At 27.2% G+C, this 19,853-nt stretch overlaps 2 protein-coding genes across 2 annotated transcripts in view; one reads left to right on the plus strand and one right to left on the minus strand.

Annotated features, from left to right (window-relative positions):
* LOC122498329 overlaps positions 1 to 9,198 on the minus strand; it is a 171,964-nt gene extending 162,766 nt beyond the window's left edge. Inside the window, exon 1 of the mRNA XM_043606014.1 lies at positions 8,295 to 9,198. Within this exon, the coding sequence (XP_043461949.1) occupies positions 8,295 to 9,198 (904 nt within the window). The remainder of the gene's footprint in view (positions 1 to 8,294) is intronic.
* A 529-nt stretch (positions 9,199 to 9,727) lies between these two features.
* Positions 9,728 to 13,595, plus strand: LOC122498330. Its single transcript, XM_043606015.1, has 6 exons — positions 9,728 to 9,763; positions 10,004 to 10,130; positions 10,505 to 10,609; positions 10,701 to 10,921; positions 11,876 to 12,089; positions 13,390 to 13,595. The coding sequence occupies exons 1-6, from the start codon at positions 9,728 to 9,730 to the stop codon at positions 13,512 to 13,514; spliced, it is 828 nt and encodes a 275-aa protein (XP_043461950.1). The 3' UTR covers positions 13,515 to 13,595.
* Positions 13,596 to 19,853: the final 6,258 nt, after the last annotated feature.

The following is a 19,853-nucleotide window of genomic DNA, read 5'->3' on the forward strand; positions in this document are numbered from 1 at the left end:
GACGTCCGCATGAAAAGGGACCACTTTGGCACTATTGGACTTATCTATATGGGCGAATTCCTGACAAAATTTGGAAAATTTTGAGTGGTCTTACAACCTTTTTGGTGAAAAATTCGATGAGTTACAGAATTTTAAAGTTTGGAGTATCAAATACGTCATTTCGAGAAAAACGAAATCAAAGATTGTAATATGAATATCTGTGGTTCTTCTGGGAAGTTATTCAGATAATAGTTGTTTTAAGTCTAGTACACCCTTAAGATTGAAAATCAATAGGTTTCGAATTCCCCCCCCCCCTCATTTTTTAACAATGACAAAATAATGGATCTCCGACAAAGTGGTCCCTTTTCTAAAAATACGGTTATTAATTAATAAAGTGGAATATTTAACGAATTTAAAGGTTCGGTGTTATTTTTTAAAGTTATTTCAAGCAAAGAAAAGAAAAGTAGCCTAAAAAAATTTTTTAAGCGACTTTATTATAAAAAATCTTTGAAAAAATTAAAAATTTCATTTCTAAAAACACGAAATTAAAAATTGTAATGCGAATTTCTCCGGCTCTTCTGGGAAGTTATTCAGATAAGAGTTGTTTTAAGTCTAGTACACCCTTAAGATTGAAAATCAATAGGTTTCGAATTTTTCCCTCCCTTCGTTTTGAAACAATGAAAAAATAACAGATTTCCGACAAAGTGGTCCCTTTTCATTTTTTTTTTCTAACAACGAAATAAAATACTTAGAGTGTCAATAAATTGATAAAAACTGCATGAATCGACGTGATAGACCCTGTAGATTAAGAAAAAAAGATAAAAAAAATTTCGATATTTTTCTTCAAAATTAGTAAATTGCGAATATCTCGGAATCTAGAACCGACAAAGTGGTCCCTTTTCATGCGGACGTCCACATTTGTTCTTACATAATTTATTAAATAATTTATTTACATATTTAGGAGTCTTCAGTGGTATTAAACTATGGCGTGAAACGTGCCTGCAAGAAAAGTTGTGTTTTGCAAAATTTCTAATTTATTTCTAATTTTAGTAGTATCCAAAGTTTATAGTTTATTTTTTATTTTAAAACCTACCGGGAGTTTCTAGGTTTACATGGTTGTTTGGTGCATTGATTCAAAGGTAAAAAACGGTTTGTTTTTAAACCTTTAAACCTTATTTTTAATAAAAATTTAAAATTCTAAAGCACTTTTAACATCGTATTCGTAATCTACGCGAAAAAACCTATAAAAATTATGTATTATTTGCTTTAATAAACCTCCAAAAGGTAAGAAAAAAATATATAATGCGTTATGGGACAAAAGTGTCTCAGCGGTAGTTCTAAGTATGCGCGTTTCCGGTAAATCTAGTGTTAAAATGACGGCAAAAGCAGCTGGAGATTACCGAAAAATTTCAGTTTTTTTACGAGGAGTCGACTTTGACGTTAAAAATTATTAACAAATTAATGTAAATTATTGTACAAAAAATTTTTTTATATAGTTAAAGACGTCAAGAAATATCTTAATTTTGTAACGATCGGTTTTTTATTTACCCGATTGAAAAAAATTATACACGGAGAGACCGAGATTATTAATTTTTGTATAAAATCACACTAGAATTTACTATTTTCACATTGCAACCACCGGAAATAAGGGGACTTTTTGTATTTTTTACTATTTTCTACACTAAGTCACTAATTCGACAAATGTTTACCAAATTAGTAAAGTTTCTTACTATTTTGTCCAATAGTTCCAAACAACTGTAGTAAACTCAGAAATATTGTGTACGTAAAATTACTATAGTCGTTTGTAAATGCAGAAAGAAAGAGTGAAAGAAAAAATACGGATTTTTATCGCCGGTTTCCCGTCAATTCTTGACTAATGGAGATAAACTGAAAGGATTTTTACATACACAGACACACACACACTTATATATTTGTTGGATAAATATTTGAAGACACACACATGTTTATTTCACTTATATGTATAGACGCGGTTAATTATAATACACTAATACACAACTGCACGCACGACAACGAATTTCACTGAAAGTATGCATCTTTGTTTCCTTATATATTGAATGATGAAAATTTACAGCACTTACGAGAAAGCAGTTTACTTTTAACAACTTATTATAAGACATAGTTCTTGGGACAGGAATAAATGCAAAATTTATTAATTTATAATGGTCAATTTCTGAGATAACGAACGACCTACGTTTCACTTTATTTTTAATTATTATTGTAGATAATATCCAAATTTATTTTACATACGCGAAACATAGTCACTGTCAATGATCGGATGGCATCGGCTCATTTACGGAGATTGACGAAGTTAGCAACGAATAGAAATGCAGGCGCCATATGACTGCACTCGCTAGCCACACTTGCTCACCAAAAATTACTACAGTGCACGGAAAAAAATAGTGTGCTAAAAACACACATAGCGAACTGTTGCGTATATTGCACGCACACTACCATGCGTGATTTGCTTGGAATCCATCCTATTTTCGCATAGTGTTGTAGTAAAAGCCATGGCTCATGTGGCTTTCGCTAAGGCACCATGCGAAAATAGGATGGATTCCAAGCAAATAACGCATGGTAGTGTGCGTGAATATACCCAACGTGCGTGCAATCAGTGACGTAACTACCGTACAGCGAAACCCCGCATTGCGGGGGGCCTCGGCCTAAAAGGGGCCTCGGGCCTCGGCTTGCAAAAAAAAAATTTTTTTAGACCAAATAAATATAATTATACTATGTTAAAATTTGTTAAAATTTTTTTTATTATTATTCATACTTTTAATTAGAATTTACTATGTACTCTTGTGTTGTTAATTGTTTCTCCAAAAAAAATTAATTAAAGGCTTTAAGAATCATCAAAATATTGATTGAATTAAATTTATTTGAAACAAAATCGAGGTAAATGTCGCATTTTCAAGCCTTGAAATTCGCGCGTAATAGGGAAAAGCGTATCGACGTATCGTTTGTTTCCAACCCTGTCCATTTTCTTTGTGATAGAACATTGATTCACAACCCTGTTTATCATAACCTAATGTGACACACGGAGAGAAATCTGTTAGGATTAATGCTCGAAACTTTTAATATACTTTTTCCATCGATTCTTTGATGCTAAAATCCTAACAGAGAGCTTATTTATTGCTCGAGTCCGCCTGAATATTAGGCGGAGCCGACTGATATTCAGGCGGACCTCTTATACTTTTCGCTAGTAAGTGCTTATGCTATATTCATAACCTCTACTCTATGCATTATTCGCAACAGATTTCTCTCTGTGCATGTAAACAGTGATTCTTGTCGTGCATTGTCGTGAGAGCTTGCGTGAGAGGCATTTATTTTATTCTAATGTTCTGACTTCGTGCGAAAGAAATTTCAGCAAGTTGAATAATATTATAAAAGATCATTTACGAAATAAAATTAGTCAAAATCGATTGAAAAATCTTTCACTATTAGCAATAGAAAGAGAGGAAGCAAAAAAAATAAATATTGATGTTGTGATTAATAAACGAAGTGGCTATTTCGCCAGATGTCGGGCGAAATAAGAAAAATTTTGTATTTCGCCCGTTGTAAAAATACACAGTGTCGGGCGAAATAAGAGAAATATTTTATTTCGCCCGTCAGAAAAATGTATGAAAATAAACGGGCGAAATAAGAGAAATAGTTTATTTCGCCCGTTGGAAAATAAAAATTTGCTAAATTAGAAACTGGCGAAGTAAAATAAACTAGGTTAAAAAGGTGGGAATTTTGAACTAAGTAAGTGCAATCGAAAATTGAATTTATTTTTAAATTATAAGATTTATTATTTATATTTATTTCTTTGTAGAAAATAAATAAAATTTATTTAATAATAAAATAAATAATTTAAATATTACCTATTATTAATATTATTTAGATTAACAGCAATATCAATCCTCGAGAAAGAAATTGACAATCAAAATATTTATTTCTTTTTGTACAATTAACACATGATCTAAATTTTTTGTCATATCGTTTTATTTTAATTGGTCTAAATCGTTCATTTTTTCATTTGGGGTTGGAAATATATGATTTATTTTTTAAATATTAATTTTTTCTCCATTTTGTTTAACTTAACCAACAAATAGAAAAGTTGATTTTGAAAATAGGAGGAGTTTGAATCTTTTTTTATTGGCTAATAGCAGTCTATTTTTTTGAGAGAGGTTGTTGTTAAATTTTATATTTTTAAAATTATAAATATTCTTCCATTTTTTCAACTGGACCAACAAATGAAAAAATACCTTTCTTTAAGAAGGAGGAGTTTAAATTTTATTTTAATTGGTCTAAATCATCCATTTTTCCTTTTGCGGGTTGGAATTATATGATTTATTTTTTAAATATTAATTTTTTCTCCATTTTGTTTAACTCAACCAACAAATAGAAAAATTGATTTTGAAAATGGGAGGAGTTTGTTTATTATTTTTATTGGTCTAAAATATCCATTTTTTCTTTGGGGGTTGGTATTATATGTTTTATTTTTCAAATATTAATTTAACTCAACTAACAATTATTAAATTGCTTTTTGAAAATAGGAGGAGTTTATTTTTATTGTCCAGAATAAATATAAATAATAAATCTTATAATTTAAAAATAAATTCAATTTCCGATTGCACTTACTTAGTTCAAAATTCCCACCTATTTAACCTAGTTTATTTTACTTCGCCAGTTTCTACACGGAGAGAGATTTTGTATTAATATTTGTTAAAATTGGCAATAGAATTTAATATATTCTTTTTCAATTTAGGGAAATCGTGTTTTATATTAAAAATTAATATTTTGCATATTAGTAGGCAGCCCTTGATATATTTTACAAAAATTAATAAAATTGTAATACAATTTAATAAAAGAATTATAATTTTTAAAAATGACTATATTAAAATCGCAGTCCGTGAAAGTATCGAAAGAATAAGAAAAATTGAAATAGTTCTTTTAAATTTTAGAATAAAATATATATTTCAATCTTTAATATAGTCAATACTAAAAATTATGAGTGAGTCGAAAAGGACAGTAAATAAAAAGACGTAGGAAGGAGGAGGATAGAATTATCGTTTCGAAAGTATTTCGCACACACACCAATGAGCTAACGCAAGCATCATACTATACATCATACTATACAAACACAAACTATATACAATTTCGGAGATCTATGTTAAAACCTATAAACGCATACATATAAACTTAACTTAAATACAAATAAACGCAATAACGCACGCACGCTGTACATTGGGAGATACAGTTTTCAACTTCCTTATATACTAAACTCGAGAAATTTTCTGAACTTATGAGAAAGTGATATTTTCTCCATATTTTGTTTAAAAAAGTTCTTAATTTATTTTACATTATAAATACATACTTTTGTATGCTGGGTCAAAATTTTATTCAGAAATGTTTATCATAATACTGTTTTTAAAATTGTTTGTTTCTGGAAAATGATTTCTATTGAAATTATATCCAATTTTTCGTTATATAAAAAAACCCATCATTTAATTTATTGGCATAAGAAAATGCAGCATATCTTAAATCATTTTTTTTAAATACCTTCCAATGTCCTAATTCATTTTCGTACACGGAAAAAAATTAATATCTAAACTTGAAATAATATTAATTTGAAATCCAATGGAATGTAAGTATGTCTAAAATAGACATTATAGTCACAATTAAATTCACATCTCTGATTTAGAGATTTGTTAATTTCACAACTTATCTGATGTGAATTACATTGCGTTTTAAGTTCATCATTGTCAAAGAATATTTAAACCATTTTAATTATTTAAGTATTAATTTTATATTTTAAATGCAGTTTCATTCCCAGTTTTCACTTTCCATATTTTACGAATGTTTTTCGCGTTATCACGTGTGGGACATATTTTTATTTATTAGTATTTTCAGGTTAAACTTTCGTTTGACACTTGTAAACCTAACCTATATTGAAAGTTGTACCAAACCATGTTTTTTTATTAAGAAATAGAAAAAGAATGTTTATATTGTGTGATGTTGAGATAATTTGATTCAAATAAAGAAATGAAATAATAAAAAATTCATATTATCTTTAAAAAATGTCCAATTTTTTATGATTGTCAATGAATTTGTTTATAAGTTCATACTAAAAGAAAAATATACATTCTTTGAATAATTCTCACTCTAAATTGTGATAAATCATAAAATTTGAGATTTCTAATATCATTTTCAGGCATAAAAATACGGATTCTTCACACTGATAATATATGCGGATTAGATATAACTCTAAATTTCAGTTTTAGAGATCTGTTCAAATCACACATCCGATTCCAGTGATAGTTTATGCCTAAATCTCATATTAAATCTCTAATTTAGAGATTAATTTTTTTCCGTGTAAATTTTGAATGCTCTCAAATGCTCATTTAAAAGACAATGGACTATGCCCTATTAAAAATTACCATATGGTTTTCCATATGGTTTTCCATATGGTTTTCTATTTGGTTTACCACATGGTTTACCACATGGTTTTCCACATGGTTTTCCACATGGGAAACCATATGGTAATTTGATATGGTTTTCCATATGGTTTTCCATATGCAAAATAATATATAAAATCATGTGGTTTTCCATTTTGGTTTCTTTTAAATGATATTACGGAAGGAATAAAAGTTGATAATTTCAATAATAATTTCATTATTAGGTATTGAAAGTAAATAAATTAAAGAGTTTTGTAAATTTTATCAGTGAAAGTACAAAATTCAATATTATTAATTACTGTATTTTTATAAAATTTATTAACAAAAATTTTTATTTTAACAATTGAATTTCAGTAGAAGTGTAAATTAGGAACGGCGCATACGTACTCAGAACCGCTCTTTAATACAGAGTGGACACATACTTTTGCAATACTTTTTGTAGATATTACACAATTCTCAACATTCGTGTTTACAATTTCTTGAATCATTTTACACGAATTTTGAAAATTGTTCTTAGTTTCAATTTTTTTTACAATAGTATATTCCGTTTCATTGCATGGATCGACTATAAAATTAATTAACTTTATATAATTACCATCATACAATTGTGCAAAACAGTTACTGGAACGTTTATTTTTTTTCTCTGACGAAGTATATACACAATTCTGCTTAACAATCTTTCTATACATTACAGCTTGTTCAGAGAGGCATAATATTTTAACTAAAAATTTATCTACGGGATATGTTGTACCGAAGTACCGAATTTGATTTAAGGGGTTACGCCACCCTGAACGCATGAAAATCGGATGGTTTTTTAGGAATTTTTTTGATAAAACTGTTTCAGGTAGGACTTCTTTACATTTATTGATGCTTTAGTACATATATTGAGCTTTATAAATATTTAAAAAAAATTGTTTTTAATTAAAAATGGCGGAGATATAACTATTGGCGTGGATCAATTTTTCCGGAGCACTCCTTGATGGTGTACATGATTGGCAGTTCAATTTTTGTCAGAAACAAGTAAAACAATATTTTTCTTAAAAAGTGATAAATTTTGAACAGAGTGACGAAGCCATTTTAAAAAAAAAAATTTTTTACGCAAATGGAAGCACTTCAAAAATTGACATTTTTTTTTGGCTAAAATTACCGTATAAAAAATTGGATAAAAAATTTTCAAATTATTCAATCAAAAAAATCCCACGTCACTCTGTGGAAAATCTATTTAGGAAGATGTATATTAATTTTCAAGTCAATCGATTGAATAGTTTTTGAGTTATCGTGTACACCGTCTCGAAAATTGTGGTTTCGAGAAAAACGCAAAAGAAGAAAAAAATGAACTTTAGTGTATTATAACTTGAAAATTTTTCAATTTACTATTTAATCAGCAATTCCTGGGCCATAATTTTTTTTATTTAAGAATGGAAGGGATACAATGAAAAGGACCCTTCCTAAATCATGAAAGGGCCCCCTAGACCATTCGAAAATAGAAAGTCGCTGCTTCCAGCAGCTCTCGGCGCGTCCCCACCGCGCTGACTTCTAATGACCATAACTTTTGTAATTAGTGAGACATTGTCTTCGGCGACATCTCAAAATATTCGTTAGAATATAAACTTTGAAATTAAGCAAAAAAAAAAATAAATTTTTTTGAAAATTTCAGGGTGGCGTAACCCCTTAATTGAAGAGACTTTTTAGCTAACGTTTTACCAACATTTTCACAAAACATTTTAACAGAGTGTGAACAGTTTACTTTTAGAATATCCGTCAATAGTAAAGAAGTATATTTTAGGCTTATTCGTCTACAAATCTGATGATGTACCCCTTTAGCAGCATGAATAACTTTTAACAATTCTCCATTACCAGACTCAAAGCTATATGCATTATGAGCCCAAAGAGGCCCCCAATTATATACACTTTTAGCCAAATGAAGCAGTGAGTGTACGTTAAAAGTCATAGCAGTTTTTGTATAAATTATTTCCGTTTCTGAAACGAATTGATGTAACAACTGGTCAGCTAAATCCACCTCAAAATTTGTTATCTCTTCCTTCATCAATAAGTAAACAGCTTCAACCAATAAGGCCCAATGTAATATAATATTTTTCGGCAGTAATTTTTGAAGAATTGGTATGCTAAAAAATAAAGTCCAATTCTCCCATTCCCTTGCTTTCCAAAACTCCTTTTCAGTAAAAGAGCGTGTTAACCGAACTATTTGATTTGGTGCTTTAATATTGCATAAATCAGAATCAATGTCTGGAATCAACTTTTTGGAAAATAATCCGGATTTCTTCTTATTACCAAACCACATTGTTGCAAACTGTTTAGCTATACCGCTAATCAAATGCATACTTTCAGGAATGCAACCAGAAATGAAGTCGAATTTAATTAAATTTATTAATTGAGAAGCATTTTTTACACCAAAAACAGCTTTTCCTCTCTTACACGCCAACTCCATATGTTTTACAGTGTCTTCATTATTTCTGCTTTCTGCTACTTTACTTTGTATTGGATATTTAATATTCCCTGAAATACTTTTTGCAGATCTGTTTTTATTTCGAACCCATTCTCCTGGGTGTAAGCATTGATTGCATCCATAACATCCATTAAATTGCACGAATCCTTGAACGGGAGCCCTAGCTACGGAATCCACACAACATACTTGAGTATAAAGTTTAATATTAATTGGTTCACCATTTATTGAGCACTGTACACCTTTTGTTGCTAGATTATTCATTCTATCAACAAATGGACCTAGAAAAACGTTCATATTTGGTTTACTTTTACCAAACCATAGCCCCACTAATACTAACTCTTTTGTTCGAATATTTATTGGTAATTCGTTTACCATTACAAAAATTGGCCAAATCGAGTAGGTGGAACTTTCAAATAATGGTGCATCATCAGTATTGAAAATTAAACTCGCGTAATTATATTCATTTTCTTCATGTAACTTCTTTAAAAATTTTTGATACATTTTACCATCATAAATATCACGCATTACACCTTTCTCAAATCGTCTTTCATTTATTACCGAATTGTAATATTCAACATTAGTTTCCAAAAGTTTTGAAATCTGCGATGATCCATCAAGCATAACAAAAAAGTCTTTATATTTGTAATCTTTAACGTTTATCCTATTTTTACAAATCTTACACATTAGAAAACTTTTTTTTCTTGTGAACTTATCAATGTAAGCATTACACTTTGGACACGTCGCATGCAACTCCATATAGTTTTTCGGAAAAAACAATTTATCGATTAAATATCGCGTATTTGGTATAACGTGATGGACAAAGATGCAGTTGATGAGTACAAACAAATCAGTAATTTCCGTTAGTGATAATGTGTGTACAATGGCGTATTTTAAAATCATTAGAATAATCTCACTTGCACTGGCAATCACTGGAACTGAAACAGGAGTTTTCATTTTTTTGTTGTCTAACAATTCTTCTGCATTTGAAAAATTTTTAAATGAAAATTCATGATTTTAATCAATTTATAAGTAAATTTCTTCATTCAAAATTATTTGTCATTCTATGTAAATAATTTAATTAAAAAATATTTTTTTTTAGCCAGTACAAAAAGTAGTAGATAAAGTGAAAGAAAAGGCAAGAGCCAGCCAAAATGAAAACATTTTAGAAAAACAAAAACAGTTTATAGATAGTCGGGTGCCTCTTGACGGTGATTTCAGTGAAGAAGGTTATTTAAGTATATTTTATTCTTATAGAAATCACTAGACTCATTTATAATTTATTTTTTGTCAATAAAATTTAAAGCATAGTTATAATTAAATTTTGAAAAATATTTTTTCATTTCATTTACAGAATTTGAAAGAATTAAAAAATTTAAATTTTTCTTATTCTTGTTATTTTGCATTATTAAAATGTTGGTTTTGTTCTTTATTTTAAAAATAAAAAAAAATCCTATTTTTAGTCATCGTAAAATTATATAAATCTTAATTTTAATCTTGACTATTATTGAAGAGTGATAATAATAGAACAAAATTGTTCTTTATTGAAACATACATTATAAATAAATTTATATTTTATTAAGTACTAATCTTTCTTTTGCAGAAGATTTGAATTGTGAAAATAGCTCGCCATTAGATAGAAATTCTAATTCATTCGGATCTGATGTTACAAAAATACCGGAAGATGACATGGAATTTGAAAATCATTGTGTGTATTTATGAATGTATCATTCAATTTACTTTTCTTACATATGCACCTCTTTTACAAAAAAATAATTATATGAAATTTTTTTTTCCAGATTCAAATTTGGATACAGTGGATTTGGATTTAAAACCTTACACTAATCAATGTCAAATACCTGAAAAATATGGAACTATTGAGAAACCAAAAATTCGTTCTATAATCACTATTGATAAAGATAATACAAATTTTCTTCAAAATAAAATTTTGGAGAGAAATGTACCAAGAGAAAGTCATAGAGCTAGTTATGAACGCTTTATTCAAAGCGAGGAAAATAAAGTGAGTATTTAAAAGATAATAAAAAAATTATTTTATATTTATTTTTAAAAATGTTACTTATCTAGTTCACTTTCAAATATTGCAACAAAATACAATTTTATAAATACGATTTTTATAGTTTTAAAGAATAAGTCCTGTCAAATATTTCAAAATTTATTTTTGATTAGTTATTCTATGAAATATTTAATTCTTAAATTTATTTAATTAAAATGTATTCCAATAATTAAAATTTTGTATAATTTAATTGAGAATAATTTATTTTTTGAAAGTATTTCATTATAATTTTTCAAAATTTGTTTAAAAAAATTTAATTGCATAATTTGTAAAACAATTGAATTCTAAAAAATTATAAAGACAACTCAGAATGAAAATAACCTTTACAAAATATAGACGTATATTAAGAAATTATTTTAAAGAAGTAATTCTTAGAATTTTTTAAAATTGTATTTCCACTTGCATATTTTTTAAAATTACAGTATCTATAAAAAAAATTATTTTTTGTGAATAATTAAATCTACATGAAAGTAAATTTAAAATTTTTAATTTACTTTTTTATGGTTAAAATTTTAGAAAAATGTATTTTTATAATTGTAATCAAATTTCTTCAAAAACTTGATTATTTTTAAATATCTTCATAAAATTCCATGAATAAAAATAAAAAATTTTTTGGGTAAAAAAATTTACTGTATTGCAATTATTTGGAAGTTTTTCAATGAAATATAATTATGAAGTTTCTTATCATTCAAAAATTATTTTGAAGTATTTTTTAAAAAGACATTTAAAAAATTCGTATATAATAGTTTATTATAATAGTTTATTTTTTTAATAATTTACTTGAATAAATTTACATATAAATCATTCGGAGTTGCAGTAACTTTTTTATAAGAAAAGATATTTTAAAACAATTGATTTTTCTTTGATAAAGGGTTTTGAATTTTTTACCACATTTAACAGATACATCTAGGATTGAATTACTTTATTCATGAGGATCTGTGGGATGTCATGAAGAGAAAAGACGACTCGAAATTCATCAGAGACCTCTCATTAATATTTTGGGGCAATGAAAAATTAAAATATAAATGCTTAGATAAGGCTAGGTTGCGCGGGACGGCACATGGGTCCAATGAGAGACAGGAACTTACGCCGGAAAAGTTTAAACTTCTGGAAGGTAAATTCAATTTATAAATTATAATAGAGTGGCTGTTAGCTACCCTATTAAAAATTCCTTTAAGTATTACTTCATTAATTATTTTAAATGTCTTCGAAAGATTTTATTTTATTTCCTAATAAAAATAGTTAATTTAACCCCTTCACAATGTTTGACGTCTATAGAGACAAAAATAATTCGTGCCCCCAGTGTGTATGACCGCTATAGCGGCATCGAAAAAAAAATATATAAAAGTTAACGAATCTTGCTAAAAATGCCTACTCGGGGGTTTTCGGGGTCGCTGAATCAAAATCCGTTATTGAAAATTTTAAATTCAAAATGGCGGCTTAAAAATGGCGACCAAAAATTTTTTTAAGTTTACGAATTTGGCTGAAAATGCTCATTTGGGGGTTTTTGAGGTCTCTAAATATAAATATTTAATCAAAAATTCAAAATTTAAAATGACGGCTCCAAAATGGCGACCAAAAAAATTTAAAGTTTTCAAATTAGTTCTTAAAACTTAAAGCAGATGAATTAATATGTCCGATGTTTTAAAACATTGTAAAATGCTCAAAATCAATCTATATTAAAAAATTTAATAATAGTAATTAAATTAAATAGTTCGTGACTCCGGATTCGACTAAGAGCGGTGTTTTAAACAGTTTGTGTAAATATATACAAATATAAAAATGTAATATATGTAAAATATAATATATATACATATATAAAAATATGAACCCCAAAAGACTCAAATAACTATTTATAACCACATTCGTAAACTTTTAAATTTTTAGTTGACATCTTGAAGTCGCCATTTCAAATTATAAAATTTTAACCAAATATTCTAATTCAGTGATTCCAAAAACCCCAAAATGCGCATTTTTAGCCAAATCAGGAAACTTTAAAATTTTTTCGGTCGCCATATTAAAGCCGCCATTTTGAATTTTAAAATTTTTAACCAGATATTCGAAATCAGCGACCCCAAAAAACCACCCAAGTGATCATTTTTAGTCAAATCAGGAAACTTTTAAATTTTTAAAGCCGCCATTTTGAATTTTAAAATTTTAACCAAATATTCGAAATCAGCGACCTCGAAAACATAAAATATAATAATATCAAGTAATTAAAAAAAAATTTTTTTTGCACATTAGTGTCACGAAAAGCTTATTTTGACTACACTGCTAAGGGGTTAAACATTTCGTTTCTAAATTTATGAAATCTCTACATAAATAAATGCAAACAATTTTAAAATTCAAAATTTAAAAGATTTTCATTCATAAATTCGAATTTGTTATTTATTAATATTTTTTATTTTCCACAGATTTACTTTACGAAAAACTTAAATCAAATAAAATTACTGGGGTCAAGAGGCAGACCAGAATGCGGCTGATTGGAACACATATCTCAGCAAAAATTAGAGATGTTAGAAGATTGTTAAAATTATAAGCACATAAATTATTTATATGTAAAATTCTTAATAAATGTTGAAAATTATTTACATTTTCGTCGTTATTGTATTTCACATTAGTGAACATTATAGAACCTTTTAATTTATTTACTTTCAATACCTAATAATGAAATTATTATCGAAATTATCAACTTTTATTCCTTCCGTAATATCATTTAAAAGAAACCAAAATGGAAAACCACATGATTTTATATATTATTTTGCATATGGAAAACCATATGGAAAACCATATCAAATTACCATATGGTTTCCCATGTGGAAAACCATGTGGAAAACCATGTGGTAAACCATGTGGTAAACCATATGGAAAACCAAATGGAAAACCATATGGAAAACCATATGGTAATTTTTAATAGGGTGCCTTTTACAACAATTAGGAAATCTTCATTGTCGATTAAAATTATTGAATGAACAAAATAAAATTGTTCACCCAATTCCGACACATTTTGACACATCAAATTAAAATATTTTGGTGTAAACACAACGTGCACATGTTGCCACGAGGTTTGACTCGGATAATTTCGGAATTGCAATTTCCCCAAATTGCAATCGGTTTTACTAAATACTAATAAAATAATACGAAATATTAAAACAGAATCTCTCTCCGTGTAATTTAGCAAATTTTTATTTTCCAACGGGCGAAATAAACTATTTCTCTTATTTCGCCCGTTTATTTTCATACATTTTTCTGACGGGCGAAATAAAATATTTCTCTTATTTCGCCCGACACTGTTTATTTTTACAACGGGCAAAATAAAAAATTTTTCTTATTTCGCCCGACATCTGGCGAAATAGCCACTTCGATTAATAAATTTGCCAAACTAAAAGTAAGACGTGTTGCAATCTAACAATGTTTTATCTGTCATAAAAAGGTCTAATTTATATTTTCAAAATGTAGTTCATGTAATGAGATTTATTATTAAATTAACAATAATTATTTATTAAAAGTATTAAATAAATAATATTGGTTTTTTTCTTTGTTACAATCACAAATTCGTATAGGTGTAAACACTTTGAGGCATACTGCAGAAAGCATAAAGCAGAAAATTATGAGAGCGAGAGATATGGTGATAAGCCTACATTTCTTGCATTTTTATTTTTCTGTTTGATGCTTGATTTTACGCATACATCTAATTTCATAGAATTCAGCCGCCACTAAGAGGGCCTCGAGGGAATTTCGCAGGGGGGGCCTCGTCGGGCCTAGTTACGTCACTGCGTGCAATATACACAACAGTTTCGCTCATGTGTTTTTAGCACACTATTTTTTTCCGTGTGGATAGTAGGTTTTAGTGGAAAATGTTTTCATTTGTCAGATTTTGTCTAATGAAATTAGATAAAACTATAATCAATTTTCGCTACATTTACAACTCTTACACAAAATATTTAAACTTGCTATTTCAATGTAGCAAATTTATCTATTTCTTTTGTAAATTTATCTATTTCTGTAGTACATTATGCTAAAGGTCCCCTTATTTCCGGTCATTGCAACCATTTTTAGTAATTTTTACAGATGTGGGTCTCTCCGTGTAAAGGTTGCCAAACAGCGTTCAATTTTTTTTGTCGATCGAACTGCACATAGTAGTAAAGATGAATGTCTGCTTAGTTAAGTAAACAAAACTAATTCTGATCAAGTTTATTAATGAAATTATTAATTTAACTATAAAAAATATTTAAATTAATTAAAAATCGACCTATTACAAAATTGAACGAAATAGAGATAAAATATTATTTTTCGAAACTTTATTTGCCGTGATATTTATTATTTATGCTTGTTATTAGAATAAATATTAGGTTATTGTTATTATAATTATAAAAAAAATATTAACTGTTTATTCAATTATGCGACAAATATATTTTTTAAAGAAATATAGATTTTATAATATTCTCTATTAAACTAAACAATTATAGAAATTATAATTTTTAAAATAGAGGCATTTCACGTCAGAAATATCACGATTTTCAAATGGTCTGCCGATTTTTGCAAAACTTTGTGGGATTATAGTTCTATATAAGAGACTTTTTTCCCCCAAATTTTTTCAAAAAAAATTCAAAATTGTTGAAGATACGCCATTTTGAATTTTAATATTAATTTTATAAAATTTTGAATATTTCGGAATATTGTTTATGGATTTTTATGAAATTTTCACATTTTTTAGGTAAAAGTATGTACTTTAAAATAGAAATGAAGTTATTAAAAAAAATTAATTTTTAAATAAAAAAATTTTAAAAAAAATTTTTAAACAATTTTTTGTTTATTTACTTCTCTGTGAGAAAAATGTTATTAGCATATTTGGATTCCTTATGAATTCACCTTTAATTTCATAAAAAAAATTGATGGAGACTCAACTGGGTCCGGAGATATTGAAGTTTTTATAAAAATAGGCCTAGTTGCAGCGGAAATGCACGCACGGAAAAAATTAGTCGCTGAAGTTTTCAGCTACTAATTGAAGACTCTCGGATATGAAAAAAAACTTTACGGACTTTTTAAATACTCTTCGCTTTTATCAGAAATTCTCTGAAAAAAGTTAAGGACTTTTTATAAACCTAGTAGCGGAAAATAGTCGTAGAATTATTGTAACACTTTGATAGAAATTTTCGTGGACGAGTCGCGGAAAATGATGCGCAGAAAAGATGCGCAAACTCTAAGGCGGTAAACGTCACGTGAAATAATTTTGACTGACTTTGTTTACGTATTTTTTATTTATTTTTTATTTTTCTTTATTTATTTTTTATTTATTTATTTTTTTCTTAGCGATTTCAAATCAATTATTAAATAACAAAATTATAAAAAATAAAACAGTTTGTACAGGTATCATTACTTTTCAATGAGAAAGTGACTATTTTTATTTTTATTGGTATCGCGCACCTTTACGATGGAGGAGTTTGAAAATCCGGTAAGAAATTTAAAATAATTTGTGACAATTAAATACCAACTTTAAATGAATATTTTGTTTCATCAAAAAATATAATCACTCTCGAGCTTATTTCATTATAATTAAATTGTAAATAATACTTTTAATACGCACATTATAAATTTATAGAAATTGTAGAATTATCCTTATTAATAAAATCAGATGTCTGTCTGTACATTGCTTAAAACTTCAAAATGTTAACATGATTAGTTATTATGGACATCAGAGATTCCAAAAATGTTCTTAAAAAATTTAATGTATGTATGTATGTATGTATGTATGTATGTATGTATGTATGTATGTATGTATGTATGTATGTTTGTCTGTCACAAAAACTTTGTACCCCAATCACACAAAAACATGTGAATCGATTTAAGTCCAACTTGGTAGGTTATTAGGTATTGACCCAAGGAAGGTTTATAAATTTACAGATTTAAAAAATATTAATTAGAACGGGAGATATTCAATTTTTTCAAAAAATTCAAAAAATCGAAAATTTCAAAATTTTTTATTTTTCATGGATTGCTTTTGAAGTTTATATACTTGAGTATTATATGTTATTTAGTCACATTATAGCATAACTTTGCAAAAAATAAAGTCCTATAACTAATATGTAAGTATAAAAATGTTTTCAAAAAATCGAAAATTTCAAAATTTTACATTTTTTTATGGATTGCTTTTAAACTTTCTATATTTGAGTATTACATGTTATTTGGTCACATTTTAGCATAATTTTTCAAAAAATACTATTCTACAACTAAGATGTAAATATAAAAATATTTTCAAAAACTTGAAAAATGGAAAATTTCCAAATTTCACAATTTTTAATGGATAGCTTTTAAACTTTCTAAAAATAAATATTATATGTTATTTAGTCAGATTTTATCATAATTTTGCAAAAAATACTATCCTACAAGAAATATAAAAAAATTTTCAATATATCAAAAAATCGATACTAATTACTATATGAAGTATAATTCAGTAGTATTTTTGGAGTCTCTGATTAATATTTTGATGTCAAAATAGTGCAATTCAAAATTATTTATCAAATCAATCTAATATTTTCAAGAAGTTCAGAAATATTGAAAATGGAAATTTTTTATGACTAAAATGATTTCGCAGGATGTCAAGAATTGTAAGTCACCTGTGATACAATACAAGCATATTATGCCACTAGGCAAAAACTTACATGTTAAAACGTTTTTTCATTTTAACTCTAGATTTAACTTTAAGAGATGTTTTGAGCAATGTAAAGACAAAAGTTAACACGGTGTCTATTTTTGTTTAACAAAATTCCCTGCTTTGTCCAAACTTTTCACGGTTTATCTCTTTTTTGTCAAATTTAAATTTACTTGATTTTATCCATAAATAAATCTACAAATGGCTATAAAAATTTACTTATTTTATGAAAATACTGTTTCTTAAGTTCATATAAATATAGATTGTATTACTTGCTGTCGTACAGTTTTCTGTTTATACTAATACATTTAACTGGGTATCTACCAAACGGGAAAAACTGTAAAAAGCTGGAAATATGCCGAACCGGGAATTTTCCTATCAAATTAAGAAAAAGTTTCATTATATTAATTCGCTTTTAAAAAATTGCTTTTTACTTCAATTTTTATTGATGTATAATATTTATGAAACAGACCCGAGTCAAAATTTAAGCCCTACTTTCAGCCTAAAATTTAGGTCTTATGTTAGGTTTTAGCAGTCGTTACGTAGGGTCTACTTGCGATACAATTAGTTCCAATTAGACTCTACTATAACTCCAAAAACTGTATGGAAAATTTAATTTTTTTAATACATTAATTAAAGTACTACAAATTGATAAATATTGTTCTCTGCATTTGAATTGGTTAAAATAACTAATTTGATAACAAAAAGTCAATCACTGATTCAAATAGTAATATTTTCCTACTAAAATAGCTATAATGGTAACTAATTATTATTTTTTTCCGGTCAAATTAAATTCCCTAGCTATTTCCTGATTTTCCAGATTGGTAGAAACTTAAATGTATTGGTAGAAACTAAAACCCGTCGAAGACGGGTACGACAGCTAGTATTTTAATATTTATTTACATATTTTATATTCAAAATTTTTAGGATTGTTTATTATGAATTATTATAATTTATTATTGATTATTATAATAATATATAATATATCAAATCATATTATTCAAAATAATTAAAAATATAATAACATACAATAATATAAAATATAATTATTAATCGTTAAAGAAGTTTTTATAGTAATTAACAGAAAAAAATTTGTTTGGTTGAAATATTATTTTCATTAAATATTATAATTCTTCTATACATGTGATAAATTAAAAATAATAAAATGGAAATAAGTGTAAAATAGTCCTTAACGCATACTGAAATACTCTTTAAAATTCTAGAATATGTTGAGCAGAAATATTTGAGATTTATAATTTTTTAAAATATTGCACTTTTTCTCGCAAGCGGTAAAGAAATGTTTCATTTAATATATAAGGACGATGAAAAAGTAGATTTGTAGCGTGCAAAACTGCGAAAGCGTAGGGTAATATGCGTGTTAGTGTTAGTTATTTAGTTTGACGTAGGAAATCAGTGTTTAAATAGTGTTCGATTACATGTGATAAGTGTCGTGATTATGTACAAATGTACAAGTGTAATTAAATATAAGGCATAATAAGAATAAAATAAATAAGAACTGAAAGAATTTTTTTTTTCATTGGTCGGCCGAATTTTTCATTTTCCGCGACTATCGATGAAAGTTTAGAATACTACAGAACAAGATTTCCGCGACTGTCGCCAAATCGTTCGCGCGCTGGCTGTGTTTTCATTTTCCGCGACTGACGCTGAAAGTTTCGAATCCTTTTTCCAAATTCTCTTCAAATGTAGTTTATTTTCCCTGCAACCTGTTAATATGATTTTTAAAACTCAGTGATTTTAAAAATTTAAATACTTTCCACTAAATCTGAGAGTCTTTTACAAAGTCGCGGAAAATTTCAGCAACTAATTTTTTCCGTGCGGCTATGGTAACGTACTACGCGACTTGTGCAGTATGGTGCTATGGCTCGGCGACGCTTTTTTACAAAAACTTCAATATCTCTGGACTCAGTTGAGTCTCCATCAATTTTTTTTATAAAAATAAAGGTAAATTCATAAGGAATCCAAATATGTTTATAACATTTTTCTCAGAGAGAAGTAAATAAACAAAAAATTGTTTAAAAAATTTTTTTAAAATTTTTTTATTTGAAAATTAATTTTTTTTAATAACTTCATTTGTATTTTAAAGTACATACTTTTACCTAAAAAGTGTGATAATTTCATAAAAATCCATAAACAATATTCCGAGATATTCAAAATTTTATAAAATTAATATTAAAATTCAAAATGGCGTATCTTCAACAATTTTGA

The sequence above is a fragment of the Leptopilina heterotoma genome, unplaced genomic scaffold (genome assembly GCF_015476425.1).
Source record: "Leptopilina heterotoma isolate Lh14 unplaced genomic scaffold, ASM1547642v1 Lhet_146, whole genome shotgun sequence".
In the NCBI taxonomy this organism is placed as follows: Eukaryota; Metazoa; Arthropoda; class Insecta; order Hymenoptera; family Figitidae; genus Leptopilina; species Leptopilina heterotoma.

Excerpts from the sequence above, each read along its gene's own strand:
- LOC122498330 (XM_043606015.1), top strand. The coding sequence starts at position 9,728 with ATGCAGTTGATGAGTACAAACAAATCAGTAATTTCC. Across the intron at positions 9,764-10,003 it reads CAAACAAATCAGTAATTTCC|CCAGTACAAAAAGTAGTAGA; the intron begins GTTAGTGATAAT and ends ATTTTTTTTTAG. Across the intron at positions 12,090-13,389 it reads AAAGTTTAAACTTCTGGAAG|ATTTACTTTACGAAAAACTT; the intron begins GTAAATTCAATT and ends TATTTTCCACAG.